Below are 18,193 nucleotides of genomic sequence, written 5' to 3'. Positions count from 1 at the left end.
CACAAGCATTCTCCCCTGACATTTCGCCCACATCTATCGCAGGCATCCTCAGAGGTTGTGAGGTTGATCCCTCAACCTCTGAAGATGCTTCTGGAACATGGCCACACAGCAATTCAAAAGTAGGGACTTCTAAACTATGGACTTGTTAATATTCTTCCACTTCATAAGTGACTAATAAAATGTCTGTTGAATTCCAGCCATAGTAATTTCAAGAGAAGCAGGATACGGTGACTGTTGAGACTATGCCCAACACATTTCTAAGGGATACCAGACAAAGCTAGCTGTTTTCTCACACCAATAAAATTTCTTGTTTGACTGCGATGTGACAGGTGGCGCTTTGCTGCCGAGTTGCCATAGCCTGGAAAAAAAATTAATGGAACCAATCTGATTCTGTCAGTCTTCATGTGCATTAAACATCCTTGTAGTTCCCTTTGTCGTTGGGAAATGAGGTTACATTTTTCATAAACATTCTAACAAGCATCTTGTCATTCAATTTTGTAATGCATCTTGTGGATAGAAGCCGACTAAGATTTCAAGGGCCTGGTTTTAAATTGCAAAGTGTAATTCAACTACAGGAACTGACAGAGTCTGCTAGATTCATGATATCCCAGCTCTTTGGAATTAATTTGCTTTGACACACAAGAATGGTGGTCTTCTGACTGCTAGCAGTTAAGACGTTGGCCAGACTGACTATGGGATTCAGGGACTCATAGCCCCCAAAAGTAACTTTTCCAAGCTTTCTTTTAAACTGACAGATAAACTGCTGGATCTTTCACTTTTATGCTTTGTCTGTGTGTGTGTGTGTGTGTGTTGGAAGGGCTGTGAGTATGTTTTTTGGCCAGCTAAGAGGAAAAAAATGCTTACTCTAACATTGAAACTATCTGACTGAAAAATAACATTTCAGCTACCTTAAATGTATTTTGTGTTACGACGTTCACTTTTTGAAAAATGTCGACACAGCAAATGTTGGAGAGCTGGGATATTTTTGAACTCTTTACAGTAGCTGCACAATTAATTCTTTCAAGGCTAAGCTGGTTTCTTGTCAAGAGGCTTCCATTTTTGGCAAGACGAAAGTCTTTCTGCTACATTTACTGCTTGGGAGCCAAAAGCACAGCTGCTTCCTGCTTCAGTTTGGAAAAGTTGCTGTTTATGAACGACAACTAGAAATTCCTGAAGGTTGTAGTCCACAAAAAATAATCCCCTGAATAGTAAATTAATTATCAGAAATTTCAAGGAGTTGTAGTCCGCAAAGTAACTGTTCCCTCTTCTCCTTCTGGCGTTACACCATAGGCTTCTTCCATGTTTGTCATTGTTTCCCAAACCTTCTCTTGGTACAGTTACAGGGAATATTAATATTGTCATGGAAAGGAACCCAAGTAGTTGTTTCTGTCACAAGCCAGGATCCTATTCACACAGCACAATTTCAGCACTCGGTCCACTTCAATTGCCATGGCATTGTTTAGATAGATAGATAGATAGATAGATAGATAGATAGATAGATAAGTAATAAAGAAACTGGCTGTTTGCAGTGTTGTTTCTTTGTCAAGATGAACTTCTTGTATATGCATGTTCTCTAGATACCATGCAACCATGGTTCTTGTAGCAATAGTCAACAGATTCAGGCAAATAAACCTATGCAGATCTTCTGAAAAAGGCTGGTCTTGGAGTTGTTGTTGCAGATCAAGGATGGGGAAAGTACAGACAACATGCAGCTCTTTTTTTTTCTTTTTTTGATAGCTCATGAAGTCCTACAGGACACACCTGCCCCAAGTCCTTTATACAAAACCTGCTTGAAACCCACCTCAAACCACAGTAATTAACTGTGTGCTAGGAAGGTGTAGATTCAAACCATTCTGGAGGCACAGAGCTGAAAATTGGCTCCCACCACATAGTACAGTTGCTCACTCCATTTTATATATTACTTGACTAATTCCCAGGGTTGTCAGAAAGAGATGTTGAGGCCTCCTGCTGCTTGTCACAAGTGCCTACTCGATAGACTATAAAATCGAGACAGAATTTTATTCCATTTTATAATTCATAGGTTCCTGTGCTTCAATGTGTATCTCTACTGTTAGATATACATGCAAGGTATGAGAAACTACTGCTTAATTTTATCAGGGTACTGTGTTTTGTTTTTTACCTTTTACCTTCCCATGTTGGCTCATGGGATCCGTTTGGTTCCTAGTGCACAGTGAAATTTCTGTCAAATTTTGGCTCCTGATATGATGATGTACATGCTAAAGATAACCACATTGCATCTTGATATATGGATTCTTTTCCTTTACATCATGTTTTAAAAACCTATTGTGATTCTTCATGTTGACCCCCCCCCTCCCCTGCTGCCTTTCTTTTAAAGGGGGACCAAGGAGGACACAGAACTTTGCAAAAGAAATGGACTTCATATCTCAAGACGAGATTGCTTTGTTCTATGCCAGAGAAAAACTTATTTTTCAACATTGTCAATGATGTCTTTATCCTTAAGACACCCAGCTTGAAGGAGCCAGTGATTTATGGTGTTTTTACTCCACAGTTGTAAGTAACGTTTTTACATTTTGAAGAAGTATTTGCTTAACTCCACTGCATGCTAATACAGCTGTTAAGTGTAAAACGGTAGTATGTTAACATTGATTTCTTTGGTGTTTTTTAAAGGAACAATGTGGGCCTTTCAGCAGTGTGTGCCTATAACATCTCTACAGTGGAGGATGTTTTCACCAAAGGGAAGTACATGCAGAGCACCACAGTTGAACAGTCCCACACAAAATGGCTACGGTACAACGGAGAGATTCCAAAACCAAGACCTGGTGCAGTAAGTCTGGATAAACTAAAAGATTATGATTATTCTTGTAGTATAGGGCATTATTCAGGGTCCATCCAGACAGGCCTTAAAACTGACTGTCTCAATTTTACCGGAGGCGTCCAAATGATGTCTAGTAAAACTGCATTAATTCAGAACAAACCAGGGTTTCCCTGTTTCATTCCAAATTAATTAAACACCTGGTAAGATCCGGATGTTAGGTAAGATCTGGGCCTTACCAGGTGTGGGCCCAGTGTGAATTGGGTCCAGGGACTGTGTCACACGATCCCTGGATCCAATCCACACAGCCATCTTGGTTTTTCAGGCTCCCTTCTCCAAAACCCCAAAAGAATCCCTTAAAGGTTTTAAAAACATATCTGGCTGCCATTATGGTCCTCCTTGTATCCTCCAAGCGTGAGGAAATGACACACCAGGAGATGGGGGTAGGACGAGGAGCCCCCCCCCCCCCGGCACCCTCCAGTCTCCTGGCACGTAATTTCCTCACACCAGGAGGGTGTGAGAAGAAGCATAATGGCAGCTGAGTAAGTTTTTAAAACTTTTTAGGGGTTCTTTTGGGAGGCTTTGGGGTGGCTGCATACCATCCCAGTTGTTATTGGCCCGGCATATAGACACCACTCAGGAAATTCCAGATTTTTGGGGTGTGTGGGCTTAAACCTGCGTCTAATTGGGTTTTTAAAATCTGCTTTGGCACGTGTTTAAGTCATGTGGAAGTGACCTCAGAGTCTTTGCCCCACTGGATAGGAGTTTGTGTGAAGCTTTAACTCTTTATTGGCACTATCCTGATTGCTGAAGGTTTCAGCCATAAGACGTGTGTGTGGGGGGGAGGGGATGTCAAGCACACAATGGAGGTTCTTTTGGGCAGATATCTCTCTTTTAAACTTACTTTGATCACACTTCTTAGAAGTAATAATTAAAACACAACAAGGTTAATTGCTCAAAGTAGTTTGTGAGATCTTGGGAGAGAGTTTTTAATGTACCCTTCAGAAAAAGAAGGAAAATTGGTCTTTTTTTCACCCCTGATATGAAAGGAGCGGAAACAAGTGTCATCTTGGCTATTCACTGCTCCGTTTGAGAAATGGAGGAAAATAATGAGCTAAAACAAAGGTTTCCGACAGGTTCCAAATACATTACTTTGATTGTATTCTTCAGTCACTGTAGTTTGCAAGTGCTGACTTGGGGTAGGATGGGTGGTTAAGAGACCTTGGAGTGCTCAGTTTTCCTTTTGAGGAATGTCTGATTTATACAGTTCTTCTGGAGTCTGTATGTAGATCTTTCTTCAAGATCAAAATACAGCCTCTTTTCCAAGCTGTGGCTTGTGCCATTCAACTTTTAGGAGTATTTTGTGCATACTATGCCAATCTTCTTGTAAGAGGTGAAAAAGAAATAGCAGATCCAGGAAGGGCAGTGACTGAAGTCGCCATAAGCTCTTGCAGGGTTTTCCCATACTATCTTTTGTTCCTCAGTTACATCCCTTCCAATTTAGCCTTGAAAGCCTTTTATATGCACAGCCCTAGGAGGCTAATTGGTTGTTTCATTATTTAAGAGACCCAGTTTAGGGACAGATGCAAATGTTTTGCCTGTGCCTGTATTTAGATGTTGCTGTACAGCATGATGACTTCTGGGATCTAAACCTGTGTGTTGCATGTCCACAAATGTAGATGATGTGTATAACAATTTGGGGCTCTTAAAATCTTGGAGCCAGGTTATCTGAAAGACTGTTTTTCATGTTTTTGGACTGCAACTCCCAGTATCCCTCATCATTGGCTGTGCTGGGTCAGGGTGGTGGTGCTTGTAGTACAATATCTGAAATGTGACCTTGGAAGAAAGCAAGTAGACTTAGAAATATTGTTTGGAGGAAAATGTTATGTTTGAAATCTAAGATACTTTTTAATTGGGCCCCATTGTATAATTTATGGGTTTATTTTCTTCTTTTAAGATATTACTGCATTTGGAGTTTTAAAATGTTTCAAAATTAAAAGTTGATATGAGACCGCAGCCATAAGACTTAGGTCAATTGTATTCCACCTGGGAAAATCCCGATTTGTATAATGTTGCTAAATCTGAGTGTCATTTCATATAATCGGAAAATATTTGAAACAAGCATTAGAAACCCCAAGGGCAACAATATACAGGCAGATCCCAAATTACGAAGAAGATAGGTAGGTTTGTTTTTAAGTTGAATTTGCTTGTGAATTGGAACAGGTACATTTTTAAGGTTTGGATGGTATTGGAAGGGGTTAACACCCCTGTGGTGTGTTCTTTGCTGTCTGTGCCCCTGTTCAGAAGATTTCATTGCACTTTCTGTCCCTGTTATAATCGGAGTTTGAAAAATTTGGTTTGTTTTGGAAACAAGGATTGGTGATAAGTTTTGATGGAGACACCTTTTCCCCATGATAGCTCTTCCAGGAGTGAAATTCCCTGCAGAGAGATAGATTTCTCTCACTTCCTGTTGTCTCATCCCTGTTCTTAACTATGAGTTGTTTGTAAGTCAGATGTGTGTAACTCGGGGATTGCCTGTGCAAATGATGGCAGCATAAGCTGTTAGTATTCATCTCTGGCTTAAACAACAAATAAGATTAAATTGCTTAGTTGATTTAGTTTCTACCAATAACCTAGTCAATTATAGACACTAATATTTGCAAAAATTAGTAAGTTTATTGCTAATACTAATAGGTAATATTTGCAAATAATAGTAACAGTTTTAGTTTAATGAATACTCTAATAATGTTGGTATGTTTTCCTCAATTACTTATTTAAAGTTTGTTGCTCCCTTTTAAGCTCCCATTAATACTGAGACATGTGTTTATTTGTTCTTCTTGTGGCAGTGTATAAACAAAGAGGCCAGAGCTGAAAAAATCAATACAACGCTCAACTTACCTGACAAAACATTACAGTTTGTCAAAGACCATCCTCTGATGGATGACTCTGTAATGCCGATAGGAGACAGACCTAGACTGGTAAAGAGAGATGTGAAGTATACACAGATTGTGGTAGACCAAGTCCGAGCGCTGAATGGCACTTTGTACGATGTCATGTTCATCAGTACAGGTGAGATTTTTATGCTTTGAAAATTTGATAATATCACACTAAGATCAGATAACTTTTTGGTGAGAATGAGCAATTGCTTGAACAATTGTCCTTGCTAGTAATGAAACTGAGGCATATAAGGTTTTGCAGCTGACGGACAGAGACTGACTTCCTGTACCAAATAACGGGATAGATTCTTGTAAAACACAGAGGCATACAATGGAGCACCCAAAGTTCAAAACCTTTTAGACTTTTAATGGCCTAGAAACTGATATTCTAAAGCATACTCAATTTCAGCAGAAGAAACATCCTGGAAAAGTTCCTTTCTTGCATCTTCCAGTGATGGTGTTGGCTGAGAAATCCTAGGAGTTGTAGCCCCTCAAAACTAACCAGGGTCTTATAAGAAGTGTTTCTCTTATGAGGTTCAGCAGCTTCATATAATCATAAATAGAGATTCAGATTGTGGCAGATTTAAGAGTGGAGATCCAGCCTGTGCTGGCTGTGGCTATTCTCTCTCTGAAATATCAGGTTTTTAGATTTGATGTACTTGCAGAGTCAGGCCTGAGTCTGGATGCCGAAGTATCCTCAATTTATTTAAAGTATGTTGTTCCCCTTTAATCTCCCATTAATAACAAGACATGTGTTTATTTGTCCTTCTTGTGGCAGTGTATAAACAAAGAGGCCAGAGTTGAAAAAATCAATAAAACACTCAGCACATTTGCAGAATTGAAACTAGTACACTGGGATATTGTTGTCTTGTAAAATAAGTATTTTTCTCTCAAATCAACATCAAATCATCTGATAGTTAACAAATTTGAGAACAATAGCGAAACACCTTCCCTTTGGAGTAGCGTAACAGGTGCCACATGCACCTGGTTGTGTTTGGCCAACCAGATCCAAATGTAGGATAGCCCTTGTCCTCTCTCAATAGCAGATTACCTGGAGGAGGGCAGATTTTTCTGACCAGGGGGCTTTTGAAATTTGACAAGAGGAATGCGTATGTCCCATTGTCTCAGCTAAGGAGTGTTTCCATGGAAGGAAAAGGAGTGTTTCCATGGAAACACTCCTTTTTATATTTCAGTTCCTAAAGTATTCTAGACAAAATGGCTGGCTTTTGAGAAAAGGCTGAAAGTATAAGGAAAAATTTGCTCTAGATACTGAGCAAAAACATAATGAAAAGCAAAAGAGGCACATAGTTGCTGAAATCAAATGGTAAGAAATCAGAAGTCACATCTGAAGACTCAAGTATAATCAGTGTTTTCTTTGAAAAATTACATATATGCGTTTGTGTTGTTTCAGATCGAGGAGCCCTTCACAAAGCAATCAGCTATGAAAATGGAATGCACATTATTGAAGAAATCCAACTCTTTCCTAACTTTGAACCCATTCAGACTTTGTTGCTTTCTTCAAAAAAAGTAAGGCTAACTGAGAGGAGGATGTGGGGATGTAATAGACATACACACATTTCAAAGCAGGAAAGAAGCAGTTGTTGACTTCGATTATGTCTGACGTGAGTTGTTGTGAAATGGATGTTCTTCACCAACCAATAAGCAGATTTGGAGCAACGTTTAGATTTCTTGAGATGCTGAGGAATCTTCTGGTTTAGCCCTGTGGCAGCTGTTTTTATTTGAGTACAGTTTCTATCAATGCAACCTTTCTGAATTTAGAGAGCAACTACATATTCTGTTGTAAAGCACATGCATTGCATACATTGTAAAAAGTTCTAGATTTAGTCCTTGGCATCTCCTATTTAAAATGACCAGGTAATAGGGGCTGGTGAAGACATGTGTGAGAAACTGCAGAATTGCTGTCAATCAGAGTAGGTTAAGTGGACCAGTAATCAGATTTGGTGTGAAGCAGGTTCCTATGATACAAAGCCACTCCTAACTTAGGAAAATGATATTTTAGACCAATGCTTCTCAACCTGTGGGTTCCCAGGTGTTTTTGCCTACAACTCCCAGAAATCCCTGCCAGTTTACCAACTGTTAGGATTTCTGGGAGTTGAAGGCCAAAACATCTGGAGACCCAAAGGTTGAGAAGCACTGTTTTAGACCACATTACCTAGAATCCCCTAGTCAGCATATGCACTGGTTTTGGTTCTATCCCCTGCTTACATGACTGTTTTTTTAAAAAACATATAAATGAGATTGTTTTCCAGGGAGTTTGCAAAGCTATAGCACATTCATACTTGAAAAATATTATTTTCTAAAAGGAAATAGTACTGAAAGAGGAGCTGCCTTCTTTACAAGATAAAGGCTTGAATGACACCATGGGCTGTTCCCCAGTTGGGGAAGCATGATGTAGCATCAACAAGGAAGGGGGAGTGTAGTGAGGATGACATAAAATTAGCTGCAGTGTACTGTATGAACCCTCCCAATAAGTTGAAAATTGTGCAGCCTTCCAAATGTTGAACTGCAGCTCTCAGTATTCCTTCCCATTGGTTATGCTGGCTAGAGCTTCTGGGATTTGCAGTCAAACACCATCTGGAGGACCATGTGATGTCAAACCTTTTTGCTCTAACTGGAACCACTAGCAAGAAGTGAGTTGCTGGTATTGCTTCTTAGTGTGAATATAGTCACAGTTTGTATTAGCTTTAAACAATTTCATGTCAAAAGCATTGCATAAAATAAGTTAAAAACTGATAAAATAAAGGATTCACAAGCAGCTAAATAGTTTTATACAAAAAAATGGGCAACAGCAACTGCATTGTCTGCAGCTTTAAACAGTCCTTCCTCTGGGCATTGTGGGCAAGCATACAATGTGGAGTTGTTTGTTCTGCTCCACAGTTGCACAAGGTGGAGGATTCTTTTAGGTAATTTTTTGCCAGGTTGTCTTTTGATCTACCCACTCAACTCCTGAGTCTGTCCAGGAACTTCCAAATTGCCCATTCTTGGTTTGCCCTGGAGAAAGACTTGGGGGGGGGGGGGGGCATCCAGTTGGAATTGCCTGATTTTGCTGCCCAGAGGGATACTCTTGCTGTTGCTGAAGGTACATTTAGAGGAATGATGATTGTCATAAAGCTTTTCCTTGATTGAAGTCTACTGGGAGGAGGTTGGTAGCCATACAGTAGGTGGCTTTCACGGTGTTCAACCTTATTTCTCTCACAATTGACATCACACATCAGGGAGGAAATGCCAGCTGGCTTATAGAGTCTATCAACAGGGGTAGGTTTAAGACATCCCATGATTATTCTGCATGTCTCATTCAGTGCTGTATTCACCTGCTTCGTGTGAGCAGATTTATGCCAAATTATTACAACCAATAAGAGACAACATTAAAATTTTGTAAATCGAGGCAACATTATTCCAATATATCTTCAGAGCAACCCAGTCTAGTTGTTTGTGATAAGCTTATACCTGTCCTCTCTCTTCTGTTGAGATGAAGCCTGTAGTTCTAAACTGGAAACAACATAGATAAAAGAGAAAGCAGAATTTCTTGTGCTGCCTTTCCATATACCAGGAGATAACACAATAGGCTTTTAATCACCACAGACACACCTGCTTTCCATCTGTACCCACCTTCTGCAGATGACATTGTGTGGAAGCGGAGCACACACCTTCTCTTTGTACTCCTTTAGGAAGAAAGGGGAATTTCCCTCTCCTCATTTAACAAAGCAGACAAAAAGAGAAAGCATTGCACATTTTCCAATAAAGTCTTGTTCAGATAAATGGGAATTAACTTTATAGAAAGAAATAAACAACTAGATAGATAGATAGATAGATAGATAGATAGGGGATATGTGGTACAGTTGCTACTAGGCAACATGGCAACAAATAATAAGCATGTCTGGAACCTAAAGGGTGTAAAAAAAAAGTTGCCATCCTTTTGACCATTTTCACGTTCCATTTCCCTCCCTTCTACTTTCTATAGGGCAAGCAGTATCTCTATGCTGGATCCAATGCAGGAGTTGTCCAGTCTTCTGTTGCATTTTGTGAGAAGTATAGCTCTTGTGTGGACTGTGTTCTGGCAAGAGATCCATACTGTGCTTGGAATCCCCAGGCCTCCTCTTGTGTGGATATCTTCAAAGAAAGTGAGACTGAGAGGTAAGATCCAAGCAGATAAAGTGAGGAGTTAAATAATTACATACATGTGTATCGTTCAGGTTGCAAATCCAGCATTCTGGGAATCTCGAGACAGGATTAGGAAGGGGATTTAGAATTCCCAGTTAGTGAACTCTAGTTCCAAACTCCAAGCCCCCAATTCCATAGGGATGCAGTCATGGCAGTTAAACTGGGATCATATAGTTATGTGTGTAGTGTGAAAGTTCCCCTGTTTTTGTTTTTAAATGATGTCACCCTGTGCAAGGGTGACTACAACCTATTTTGCTGCTTCTGGTGACATCCAGTAGAGACAGTTCACCCCCTTTTTATAGCCTGAAGAAGGGGAGTCTAGTTGGCTGAGGACCATAAACATCCATTTGACTTCAGAGCCATAATTTGCTCAGCCCTCTTCTTGAGGCTATCAAAAGAAACCTTTTGGCCTAGGGGCAATCTCTGGCAAAATCTGAAAAGACATGGGGAAGATGAGGAAAAGGTTTCCCAAAAAGGAAGTGCTATCGAGTTGAATGGTGGGAAGATACAGACTTGTGATGTTACTCTCACTAGCACAGGAGGTAATGAAATTAAGGACTCGTGTAACGACTCTTAGTTTACGTAATTTATGATTTTCACAGGTTTTCTTAGCTTAGAATTGTGGGCTGACAAGTAAATACTCTGTTTTACATTGTTCTCTCCTCCTGAAACATGCAAACCATTGGCTGTGTTTCTACATTGCAATGAACTGTATTTGTTCATGACAGAAAAGTGTGTTATAATTTTTCAGGACTTATGTGTTTCCCTAGCCAACTCCAGTGCAGCCACTCACAATGACTGTGCTTTTTATATATTTCATGCTCTATTTGAGAAACATATTGAGAGAACATGTTGCCCAGATTAGAGTGCACTTCTTAGATGCATATTTAACATCTAGTTAGGTTAGTTTGTACCACACTAACCTGCCTTGTTATTTCAAAACCATCTATAATATCCTTAATTATATCAATTATATCTCCACATTACATACCAGTATGGCAAGATATACTATCTTCATAATTATTGCTTACTGTTCATTTTGTGTTGTTTTTTTTCCTGTAGTTGTTTCATAATTTGTAGCTTATCTACCTACCAAAGCACTAGAAGGCATATAAAAAAGCAAACTACAGGCAGTCCCCGAGTTACAAACATCTGACTTACAAATGCCTCTTAGTTAAGAACGGGGGTGAGTCAACAGGAAGTGAGAGAAATATCTACTTCTAGGAAGGGAAATCCCCCCTTGAAAGAGTTATCATGGGGAAAAGGTGTCTTCATTGAAATTTTACCACCAATCTTTGTTTCCCCAACAAGCCAAAACATTCAAAATCCAGTTATCACAAAGACAGAAAGTGCAATGAAATCTTCTGAAAAGGGGTACAGACAACAAAACAAACACCATAGGAGAGTTAACCCTTTCCCATGCTGTTGAAAGCTGGAGATTTTTGTTTGAGCCAGATGGAAAGGTGTGGGAACAAGGGTGAGATGAAAATTGCAGGACTATAAACTATTTTGTTTACTAGAGGTTACAGCACTGACCACCTGTGGGAGAACTGCAAAGGAGAAAAGGCGTGGAAACTAGTCTGCTTCAGTCTATGTTCATGGTTCAGAATATTAGAACTTGAAAAAGATGTGTAAAAAGATCGACCTCTTCCAATTTCCCAGCCATTTTGGCTAGCATGAGCCATAGTTACCCAAAGTTGAAGAGATCTAAAAACACACACACACACACACACACACACACACACACACACACATGATTATTATGTATAGTCCGCTTACTTGCTTTTCTTTACTTTGAACTTTACTTTGACAGTGAGACAGAAAGGAGAAATATCTCTGCTGATTGTGTTTGCCAGGATTTAAGTCCTTAAGGAGTCGAATTCTGTCCTGTAAAGCATTAACTATGCATATTAATACTAAGTCATTCCTGTCACTTTTAGATTATAGTTCTTCCTTTTTCCAAGTTCTAGTTGACTGAACTAGGAATTATAAAAATGGAGAATAATGAAGATAAAAGTATAGAATACAGGAGTTCAAAATGAAATGAAAAAGGAGAAAGTGTTAACTTTTTTTAACAGGTGCTTTGGAAATTACAAATTATGTCCAAAACACTAGCTCCAAAACAACATGAAAAGTAATAGTTGAGATATATGAGACAACAATACCTTTGGAGACTGGCTGGAGAAGGCCTGAACCTGGGTGAAAGAGTCACATGTAGAAGCTTTTTACTGTCAAATTTCTCATCCTTTGTTAGGCTTTGGTTGTTCCAGGCCTTCAGAACAGGAAGCAGAGGGACATCATATATGTACATTGCTTGGCTTCAGGCATTTCAGAGTTTTGCTGTTCATAAATACTTGGAAGGCAGAGCTTAGAAAAGTTATGTATTTTGAACTACAAGCCTGGCTACAATGTTAGTTGGAGAACTTTGGGAGTTATAGCTCAAACGTCCTTTTAAAAACCTCTATTAGTGTTGAAGGTCCTGTCTGGAAGCCTTCTGAGGGCCCTCAAGGATTTTGATAGCAAGGTCAAGCCGTTGCAGGGACAGGCGGGTGGCTGTGAACAGTTTGAGCAAATCTTGTCATCCTCTTTTTTTTGAGTGCCCTGACATTTTTCCAGCATGCATTCATTGTCATTTTCCTACACAAGCAGACAAATCACCAGCAATACCACAGTGATTTGTCTTCCTTCACGGAAAACTCACTATAGCTGTAAGCCATTAATTAGACTTCTGGACTGTCTCTCCAACCCAGACTCATTATTTTGCTTTCCTCTATGAGCTCAGACCTTAAAATCAGTATGAGAAATTGACATGTCTAAAAATATTCCTATTAAATGATTTTAAAGCAAATGTTACCTAGCTCTTAAAATTTGCAGAGAAATGAACATCAGTTCAGACCATTTTGCTGCTGGTTTTCATGGTAACTGGTTCCAAAGATCTGTGGTAATTCCTGGTTTGCTGAACATCAACTATCCAAAATTTCATCACACCTTTAAAACTTAGTTTGAATTATTGATCTTTCAAGTATGGAGAAGGGAGTTTTAGGGCCTGGAATCCTTGCCAAAATATCAGACCCTTTCTCCAAAAAAACTTGGAAATGTAGAAAAAAGTTTCCCCATAAGCCTCTCTCTGCCTACTTTTGGTTTAAAGCAGAGGTTCTTAATCTGTGAGTCTCCAAGCCTACAACTCCCAGAAATCCCAGCCAGTTTACCAGGTGTTAGGATTTCTGGGAGTTGAAGGCCAAAACATCTGGGGACCCACAGGTTGAGAACCACTGGTTTAAAGGAAGGTTGTCACATGTATTTCTTCTTTCCCTTCCTATTCTATCACTTGCACAAATGCAGTGGACGTCAACCAGTGTTGATTTTGTGTACTATTAGAGGAAATAATATTGTTGGTGGGTGGTGTAGGATAAATTAATACATAGCTAGACTGTGACAAGCAGATTGAATCCTTGCTTGTTTTCTTATTGTTTTTAGGGACTGGATTCAGAACATCAGTGGAGATGCCTCCTCTTGCACAGGTGAGCTTTTTTGTTCTTTAAAGAGGCTGAATAACGATAATATAAATGTCTTAGACATTTTGTAATAAGGACATCTCAATTCCTTTACATAGAGCTTTGTTATGTCCATTCAGTATTAACTTTTTGTTAGAATAAGATGTTTGTGATTTTTTCCTTTATTTTTTCTGCTATATATTGTTCATGTACTTTAGCATGGGAGAGCTCACAAGTTCAGCAACATTCAGTTAAGATATGTAGTAACTGTATAAGGAGATGCTATTATTCATACAATCATAGCAACTCAACAAAAAGCAGCCAAATTGTACAAATTATGTTTCCAAATTCTGTTCAAATCATGGCAGATATAAGACATAGTGCCCATGTGGTTCTTAGAAAGTGCCGATTCTTGAACTCTGCCAAGGATAGCCCTTATGAACCCAAGTCTTGGAAATGAATCAACCTGTATGTGAATGTAAAGATGGCAAATATTCTTCTACCTCAATTCATTAAACAGAATAACATAATTTGTATCATAATTACTGAGAGAAATAGTTCTTAGAATGGTCAATTGAAAAACAGTGTCTTTGCCTTGACTTGGGATTTCTAAAATCAGCATCAATGTGTAATGTGATTTAACCAATTGAAAATAAAGCAGATTCTTTGAAAGATCGTATGCATTCAGATAGAACAAATCCAGTATATCCAGGGATGATGCTTCAGAGGCAAATGTTAGTTTTCCTTTTTGTACAGTCTTACTAGTGTCAATATGTTGAGGCAAACTACAGTGTAATGTGGTAGAAATCCCAAATTTTGTTCCTAAGCGTCTTGCATAAATGCTGAGCTTGTTGTGATCACACACTAAACTACTATGCAGGCAATCCCCGAGTTGCAACAACATATTTTGTTGGAAACTGCCCTGAGTCCCCCTGGGGAGAGAGGGCAGGTTATAAACAAAGTATTATTATTATTATTATTATTATTATTATTATTATTATTATTCTGTAGGTTTGTTCTCAAGTTGAATTTAATGTAAGTTAGAACATGTACATATTTAAGGGTAACTCCAGCCATTTTTTTAGTTTTAGTTAGCAAGGGATAGGTGAACAACCCTGTGGTGTTTGTTTTGCATCCTGTACCTCTGTTCAGAAGGTCCCTATGACCATTGGATTTTGAAATTGTTGGGCTGCATGGAAACATTAGTAATCAAGCTTCCGTGGAGAAACTTTTTCCCATGACAACTCTTACAGGAGTTAATTTCTCTTCCTAGGGGTAGATTTCCTCTCACTTCCTGTTGTGTCACCCCTGTTTGTAACCAAGAGCTGTATGTTTGTAACTCAGGGACTACCTGTATAGCAGTTCTCCTCAACTTTTCCTTGCAAAAGTTACTTTTTTGGGTTACAGCTACAGATTATGACATTGGAAGGGCTGTAGTTCTCAGAAGTAATTTTTGAAAGACAAAGTCCTTTGTTAAACTGGATTCTACACAGCACAGAGTGTAGTGTTGTGCAATGCATGTGTGCACTGATGTTATTGCCCTATACAGGGCTATACATTTACTAATGTTTGTAGGGCCAGAAGTGTTAAATCACCTCCTTCTAATTTTACAATTCTGTGGTGTGTTTTTTTTTTGGGGGGGGGGGGGGAGGGTTGGTAGTCGTGTTAAGGTACAAAATATATCGGAGAAGATATATTTTGGATTCTTAATGTCCCATGAAATAATGTATTTCATTTTCCCTCTCTCCCTACTTTGTTTTTTCTAGTCTATGCATGGGTGTGTTCATTTTATCAGGAGGAATTTGTCATTTTATTAGGAGGAATTTGTGTGGCTGTCTTTCTTTCTAAGGACTGTCATAATACTTAAAGCTTAGTGTAGCCTTCATATGTTACTGGGGTTTTCCCTGCACACTAACCCTTTCTGATAAGTTCACACATTTCTTTTTCTCCACTTTTTTCTTTAAATATCACAGTTTAGCTTGTCCCCATAGATATTTGTGTGGGAAGTTTACGATTTCGTCCTAGCCCAAGTACCAGTTGAAAGTGCTACCTTGTGATATGCATCTGCACTGCCAGATTGAAATCTGAACTGGCAAAAGTAATCTATTACAAAGGGTGATTTTTCAGTGATCCCTTCAGCAGTTTTCTTTGCAATTTACCGACATTAATAAAAAATGGCATATCACTTTTAAATATAGTTGTCAAGCTAACTGATGTCTGATTGTGAGCTAGATGTTTTTCTGCATAGCTGAACTGGCCTCCCAGGCAGTTTTTAAAAACTCAGTTCTGATCTCGTACACATTTATTTTGCTGTTCCAGATAAAGTCAGAGAGCATTCTCTGCAGCATACTTTCAAGCATGGGAGCACTGCAGAGCTGAAATGTTCTCAGAAGTCCAACCTGGCCCAAGTGGTTTGGAAATTCAAGGATGATGTCTTAAAGGTGGAAAGTCCCAAGTACCGTCTTCTGGAGAAAGCTCTGCTCATCTTCAATTTGTCCGAGGGAGACAGTGGTGTGTATCAGTGCCTGTCGGAAGAAGAAGTAAAGAACCAGAAGTTCTCCCAGGTGTTAGCTAAACATGTTTTGGAACTGAAAAAAATCCAGCAGACCACTCTGAGCCCAACCCCACCAACCATTCGGACTGAAGGTAACGGAGAAGCGCTCAAAGCATCAGTAATAGCTACCCAGGGGTCCGCTGGTCACACTTCAACCACTCCAATTGTATCCATTGCAACATCCAGGATAGTCACAAATCACGTTGTCCCCGACTTAATGAGCACTGTCTCTGATATTGAACATTCAAATTCACTTGCCGAGGTCCCTGAAAAGACCCTCTTCCTGAAGGCGAATGATAATTCGCTTTTGATGTTTCTTTTTCTCCTCTTTTTTGTGCTCTTCTTGTGTCTGTTTGCCTATAACTGTTACAATGGGTTCTTGCCAGACACGTGTTTGAAATTTCGCTCGGCTATGTTACTTGGGAAGAAGAAACCCAAGGCAGATTTTTCTGATTGTGAGCAAAGCGTGAAGGAGACACTGGTGGAGCCAGGCAGCCTCATGACCCAAAGTGGGGACCATACCAAGCCAGCGCATGATACAGGCTATGAGACGGAAGCAGACTATGGAAATGGCCACGTCCAACATGATGAGGAACATTCACATTCCTACAAAGAAATGAAGGACAAACCTTTTGATGTGAAATGTGAATTGAAATTTGCTGACTCGGACGCTGAGGGTGATTAAAGGAGAAATTCCTCAACTTCTTTAATGAAAGTACTGTTATTCCAGATAGTCTATTTTTGAGCACATTCACTTTTTGATGTGATGACTGGGTCAGAAAGGGCTACAAGGTCTCATTTTTACTGGTGACACATTGTCAGTTCACAAAGCAGACAATTTTGCATTCTGTTACATTTTTATTTTTTATGTTTTTGTCTTTTTTTCTTTCATTTTAAATGGCCAGTTATGATTTCACATGGTGAATTTCTCCACTCCCACTCACTCACCCATTGCCACATTTGCAGGATGATTTAACACTCGCACATACTATTTGAATTAGTTTCTCTTTTTTCATAGAAGGTAAAAAGTAACTTTTTTTAATGCAGAGCCATGCCAAAAAGGATTTAAGTAGCTCAAGGCTGTGCATACTTAACTGCCATTAAAATCTAATTTCAGTTTAATTCCAAATTGGAAATGATATTTAGTTTATCAGATTGGTAAATGATAGCCTTTTTGTCCAGATTGAGACATTTCTTTGCAACTAGTGATTTCTAATGCTTATGTAAATGCAGTAGTTGTATTTTGTCTGGTAAGTTTTATTGGTGAAGGAAATGTTGGGTTTTAAAAAAAACAAATTGTTAGTGTACCTTATTAGACTATGGTGTATATTGGGACAAATCTGGCTAGGTTTGCTTAAGGTTCTCAGGGATATGCTTTGGTTAAATGCTTTTTCTTCCTTTCTAGAGCTGTCAAGGTGGTAATCACTTTTTGAGTGCTTAATGTTTTTTTTTGTTTTTTATTGTGAGAGACTTCATTTTAGTAAAGGGATATTTTTAAAATGAAATTGGAAACTGCCACATTAATTGGGTTTTATAAGGTTTTTAAAAAGCGGATTATTGTAAGTAAACAGTAGTCACTGAAACACTTCATTGTGAGAAGCATATGTCTTCTGGATGCAATGCAGAACTTGGCAAGTGTTTTCCCGGGCATCCTGAAAGAGATTGCTTGAGGATGTGATCTATTTTTCAGCTTCTTTCACTATTGGAAAGCAGTCAGATCTGCCCACCCTCCACCACAAATAGCCAGCCTTGCCATCTATTTTCACATTTTCTTCACAACATCCTCCAATGTTTTTAAAAAGCAACCGGAGCTAAAACAAATAGATGAGAACTATCCTGGTATTGGACCACATGCTCTCTCTTGGAACTCTATACTCAATGTAGTTCACAGCAGCACTATTTTGTTTGTAAAGTTCCTTTGTGCTGTACAGTTTTAATACTTGTTCTCTCACTGTCTTGTGTCTCTCCTGTGCTCTATGTCAGAAATACAAGGTTTAGAAACAGGCAGGATTTTGTTGTTGTGTAGGCGGTATGTCCTGAGATTCCTTTTTCTTAATTTCTGTTGAAATCTTCGCCAACCCACCCGACAGAATTAGTGCTGACAGTTTTCTATTTTGTATGATTAATTTTGCTTTTATTTTTCTATTTTTAATTTTGACTGTTTGTGTAAATATATATATAAATATATGAAAAATGATTAAATAAATATTGAAAGTAATTGTATTCCATCCTT

General features: G+C 38.9%; 1 protein-coding gene across 3 annotated transcripts in view; it reads left to right on the top strand.

Moving 5' to 3' along the window:
* The window catches only part of SEMA4D (semaphorin 4D), a 124,315-nt gene extending 106,137 nt beyond the window's left edge, over nt 1-18,178 (top strand). For all 3 annotated transcript variants that reach the window (XM_060762028.2, XM_060762029.2, XM_060762030.2), the window contains 7 exons: nt 2,357-2,532; nt 2,650-2,806; nt 5,641-5,863; nt 7,142-7,257; nt 9,713-9,885; nt 13,390-13,433; nt 15,726-18,178. In XM_060762028.2, the coding sequence (XP_060618011.2) occupies nt 2,357-2,532; nt 2,650-2,806; nt 5,641-5,863; nt 7,142-7,257; nt 9,713-9,885; nt 13,390-13,433; nt 15,726-16,645 (1,809 nt within the window). In that variant the 3' untranslated portion in view covers nt 16,646-18,178. The remainder of the gene's footprint in view (nt 1-2,356; nt 2,533-2,649; nt 2,807-5,640; nt 5,864-7,141; nt 7,258-9,712; nt 9,886-13,389; nt 13,434-15,725) is intronic.
* Nucleotides 18,179-18,193: the final 15 nt, after the last annotated feature.

The sequence above is a fragment of the Anolis sagrei genome, chromosome 2 (assembly GCF_037176765.1).
Source record: "Anolis sagrei isolate rAnoSag1 chromosome 2, rAnoSag1.mat, whole genome shotgun sequence".
Lineage (NCBI taxonomy): Eukaryota > Metazoa > Chordata > Lepidosauria > Squamata > Dactyloidae > Anolis > Anolis sagrei.
The sequence above is the reverse complement of the archived record's forward strand: the minus strand, read 5'-3'. Positions and strand labels throughout refer to the sequence as shown.